The sequence below is a fragment of the Oncorhynchus keta genome, chromosome 25 (assembly GCF_023373465.1).
Source record: "Oncorhynchus keta strain PuntledgeMale-10-30-2019 chromosome 25, Oket_V2, whole genome shotgun sequence".
NCBI classification, from domain to species: Eukaryota; Metazoa; Chordata; class Actinopteri; order Salmoniformes; family Salmonidae; genus Oncorhynchus; species Oncorhynchus keta.
This window is the reverse complement of record NC_068445.1, coordinates 38,330,555-38,335,554: the sequence shown is the minus strand read 5'-3', so window position 1 is coordinate 38,335,554 and position 5,000 is coordinate 38,330,555. Positions and strand designations below refer to the sequence as shown.

At 47.3% G+C, this 5,000-nt stretch overlaps 1 protein-coding gene across 1 annotated transcript in view; it reads left to right on the top strand.

The window, feature by feature from the left end:
• LOC118358571 (sushi domain-containing protein 2-like) overlaps window positions 1-5,000 on the top strand; it is a gene marked incomplete at its 3' end in the record, with an annotated part of 40,914 nt that overhangs the window by 21,729 nt on the left and 14,185 nt on the right. Inside the window, exons 11-13 of the mRNA XM_035736529.2 lie at window positions 735-893; window positions 1,661-1,777; window positions 2,388-2,564. Coding sequence (XP_035592422.2) covers window positions 735-893; window positions 1,661-1,777; window positions 2,388-2,564 — 453 coding nt within the window. The remainder of the gene's footprint in view (window positions 1-734; window positions 894-1,660; window positions 1,778-2,387; window positions 2,565-5,000) is intronic.

The following is a 5,000-nucleotide window of genomic DNA, read 5'->3' as shown; positions in this document are numbered from 1 at the left end:
CCCCGCCCACCGGAGGATCTGTCTTTTTCTTCCGTTTATTTCCCGTCTTCCAGGTGTACAACATCCACTTGTTGTCACTTAAATCTTGCTGGATTGATGGCTTTCATTTTACTCCTGCGATAGTGGTGCGTGGGTCAGCTGTTAGTTCACCCACCTGCAACTGCTTATAACCCATCCGCAACTGCCTGACAATGTATGTGATGAAGTGAAAATCTGATGCCCGCAGCCGACCCAAACCGACGTACTGTAGTTTACTATGTTAGTGAATGAATGAGAGTACGTGACCCTGCACCTGTGTACTATGTTGTTCAAAACAAACTCCTCTGTAGTTGTAAACACGAGGTCAAACTGGCCCACATACTGAATCATCATGGCCACCTAATCGTCTTCCAATTGGCTCATTCATTTCTTCTCTCCCCTGTAACTATCCCCCCAGGTCGTTGCTGTTAATGTGTTCTTAATCATGTAACCTGGTAAAATAAATGTTCTGGGCCTGTATTCACAAAGATTCTTAGGAGTAGGAGTCCAGTTTGGCCTTTTAGATCATAATGAATTAGATTACATGGACAGGAGGGACCTGATCCTAGATCAGAACTCCTACAATGAGACACTTGATAAATATGGGCCCACGTCCCTCTTGTCTTAATCAGTATAACCGTCAAGTCAAAACTGATCCTGTATCAGCACTCTTTGTGAATATGGGCACAAGTGATGTTGTGTTGTCTTCTCCACAGGGAAAACCTCCAACCAGACGTCTCTGTTCACTTACGACAGTAAGTACCTGTTGGACACGTACTACTACGTGAAACACGACCCAGCCTTCGTCCCGGCCTTCTCTGTGTCCCAAGACCCAGCTGACCCTCTGGTGGGGGACATGCTGAAGATGTGTTTCGGTGAGGGGGCTCTCTATTTCTCTAAATATATCATTTTAGGAGTGTTTAATGTATTTTAATGATATAGGGCCGTGAAGAGGAGACTTTAACGGTAGGAAAAAATGGGTTGGATTCAAACCCATACCGACTCTGCACTCTTAGGAAAAACAGGTGGTATCTAGAACCTAAAAGGGTTCTTCGGCTGGCCCCATAGGAGAACCCTTTGAAGAACCTTTAAGGTTCCATGTTAAAACCTTTCCACAGAGAGTTGTTATTTAAAACATTTTTTACCCATTTTTCGCCTCAATTTCGTGGTATCTAATTGGTATTTCCAGTCTTGTCTCGCCACTGCAACTCCCATAAGGACTTGGGACAGGCGAAGGTGGAGGGCCGTGCGTCCTCCGAAACACGGCCCAGCCAAGCCGCGCTGCTTCTTGACACAATGCCCGCTTAACCCGGAAGCCAGCCACCACCAATGTGTCGGAGGAAAACACCGTACACCTGGTGACCTGTTCAGCGTGCATTATGCCCGGCCCGCCACAGGAGTCACCAGGTGACGGGGTCCCCGGTACTGACTGTTGGACCACACAGTCCACGGGAGCTCTTTCTTTAAAGCATATCATACAGGCCTGTTGTCTTTATGAAGTACTACTGCTGCCCCAAGTCCTATATGTTGACATTTGGGTTGTTACCGTACTTTTTCTCATATGACATTCAACAACAGTCAAACGTACGATAACATTTAATTAAATGCAATAGTCACATTTTTAACACAATCTTTTATATAGGTGATGGGGCCCAGTTCTGCAAGTACGACACCCTGAGCACCCGTAGTCTGGCTGTGGGTAACGCCACACTCCTGTCCTTCAGAAGTCACCAGACACTCATGCAGGACCTGGAGTCTGGTATGTATACAGGAGGCACCTCTCTGTCATTGACACGAGTTGTGAAATGGACATTTATGGAGTTAGTCTACTCATTAACTCCAAGACCTACAGTGAGGTGAACACACCCTTTTATGGTCTTAATTGTTAACCTACTTGTTGAATACTATGTGTAAGCAGAACTTTACTGTATATGTGTGTTGACTAATGCAAGTTACAACACGGTTTTGCCAAAGCAAAGTGCTGAGTAAGTTCCAGTAGCTTCTCAAGATGTTTTGCCACAGTCCTGTGTTGCCACAGTCCTGTACTTCACCACAGTGGATAGTGTGGTTCTGTGTCATTACTTTGTACATAGGCTTTATATTCCAGATCAGTGTTTCCCGACTCCGGGCCTGGAGTTGTCAACTAATCATCAAGCCGTTGACAAGTTGAATCAGGTGTTTTTGTCCCAGGTCACAACAGAAATCTATTCTGTTGGGGGTACGGGAGGATCGGAGCTGGGAAACACTGTTGAACAAAATGATCCCGTATATATTAAGAAGCTGTTTTGAGTGGTTTGACACATAGAGATGATTGATTTATCAACATAATCAATAGTTTTATTAGTAGATAACATCCTTATATTCCTTAGTGGTGTCCTGTGGGTGGCTGGCCTCTCCGAGGTACGGTGAGAAGATAGGTACACGCTACCTAGAGGGTTCGACAGTGAGCTTCACCTGTAACAGTGGCTCTGTTCTGTATGGATCACCAGAACGTACCTGTCTACCCAGTGGAGAGTGGACTGGAGAGGACGTGTCCTGTATCTCTGGTAGGTCCCTATAGTCCCTATAGTCCAGTAGATACATTTTTGAAAATGTTTCATTTTCATTTAGAAGCATGAAAATTGGCACACTTCTAATATGTGGTACTGGTAGGTCTATAGTCATAGGTTATATCACTGTGGTCATGCTAGACAGCAGGATGGAAGTCCAACTCTTTCTAACAACACACATGTTCGAACTACCAAGCCTAACCTTTAACTGTCACCCATCTGCCAGGGACTAAATGTGCCCTGCGGCCAGCCTAAAGAAGGGCAATATGACCTTTAACCTACCCCTCAATGGGCTATCTTAGTTGTCTGGCCTAACTTGGTTTTGTGCGATGATTGTCCTCAAATGAGAAACAGAGCAACTTTGAAAATCCCATTTAGCGTGACTCATTAGAAGCAGAGATTCCAGCAACTGTGGTTTGTGCTCTGAGCTAGTTGCCCAGACATACCAACAAAAAAGATATTAGTCCATTAGAGATTAAGCACTAAAGGCTTTGGCTTGGCCTCTCTCCCCTCTTCCCCCTCTCTCTCTCCCTCTTCCCCCTCTATCCCTCTCCCCTCTTCCCCCTCTATCCCTCTCCCCTCTTCCCCCTCTATCCCTCTCCCCCCTCTCCCCCCCTCTCTCTCCCCTGTTCCCCCCTCTCTTCCCCCCACTCTCCCCTCTTCCTCGCCTCTCTCTCTCCCCTCTCTCGCCCCTCTCTCCTCTTCCCCCTCTCTCTCTCTCCTCTTCCCCCTCTCTCTCTCCCCTTTTCCCCCTCTCTCTCCCCTCTCCCCCCTCTCTCTCTCCCCACTCTCTCCCCCCCTCTCTCTCCCCCTCTCTCTCCCCTCTTCCCCCTCTCTCTCCCCTCTTCCCCCTTTCTCTGTCTGTTTGTGAATGGGAACCACCTGTGTTTCCAGAATGCCTTGTTGCAGCCAGTAACAGAAAGCGGGCCTTGTTGCAGCCAGTAACAGAAAGCGGGCCTTGTTGCAGCCAGTAACAGAAAGCGAGCCTTGTTGCAGCCAGTAACAGAAAGCGAGCCTTGTTGCAGCCAGTAACAGAAAGCGAGCCTTGTTGCAGCCAGTAACAGAAAGCGAGCCTTGTTGCAGCCAGTAACAGAAAGCGAGCCTTGGCTGAGAGCAGTTCCACTGACTGAGACTTTCGTTGTAGTGCTCTATCATTGCCTGCAGATGGCAGTGTTTTCCTGGAGAAACCCTAGTCCCCGTCTGGTGGAGAAGCAAGTTGTCCACTTGTCTCAGTCTCACCCCCTGAAGGCTACAACAGCCCAGTCCCTCCATCTGCTCCATTCTCAGTCTTCTCTCATTCTCTTTTCATTAGTCCGCTAACAGAGACTTCCTTCTGATAGCCATCTGATCATGCTGGATGTTGACGGATTTCATATCAGATCTGGACGAGGAAACACGCACATTGACTCCCTGACTGGGTCACAGCTGGATAGATATTAGATCTGGACGAGGAAACACACACATTGACTCCCTGACTGGGTCACAGCTGGATAAAATAGAAACCAACCTGACTTCACCCCCTTCCTTGTTCATGTGGCTGTAGTGTGTGTGTCTGAAATGGCACCCTATTCCCTATGTAGTGCACTACTTTGGCTCTGCGCATCACAGCTGGATAGAATAGAAGGAACAGAACCTGACGTCACCTCCTCCCCCAGTCAATGTATTTCTATTAGTCTTACGATGACATTTCTGGGTATTATATTATTACAGACGTGCTACAACAACAGGTATATGGTATCTTGTTGTCATCCTCTGATGAAGTATACAGTAACAGCATACGTCGGTTATGTTTTTACCAGGGCCAGTAGTTTTTCCTGAGTTGCAGTAACTGGGGCCTTGAGTTATTCCTGGTCGGGCCACGTAGTCAGGGGAAGGACTCCAGGCCTTAGTAAGTGCATAACCAAAAAGTCAAGACAAACTTCACTGGGATCTAGCAGTACACTGGGATCTAGCAGTACACTGGGATCTAGCAGTACACTGGGATCTAGCAGTACACTGGGATCTAGCAGTACACTGGGATCTAGCAGTACACTGGGATCTAGCAGTACACTGGGATCTAGCAGTACACTGGGATCTAGCAGTACACTGGGATCTAGCAGTACACTGGGATCTAGCAGTACACAAGAAATGGGAGAGAACTCTTGGTAATAAGTCATTAGTCTTATCATTAGTACTTGACACTGAAACACTGAAACACACTGGTTCCCAATACACTGCCTGGTGGTGAGAGAGGGGACATTATAATATGAACACAGTGTTTCAGGGCCTGGTTCCCAATACACTGCCTGGTGGTGAGAGAGGGGACATTATAATATGAACACAGTGTTTCAGGGCCTGGTTCCCAATACACTGCCTGGTGGTGAGAGAGGGGACATTATAATATGAACACAGTGTTTCAGGGCCTGGTTCCCAATACACTGCCTGGTGGTGAGA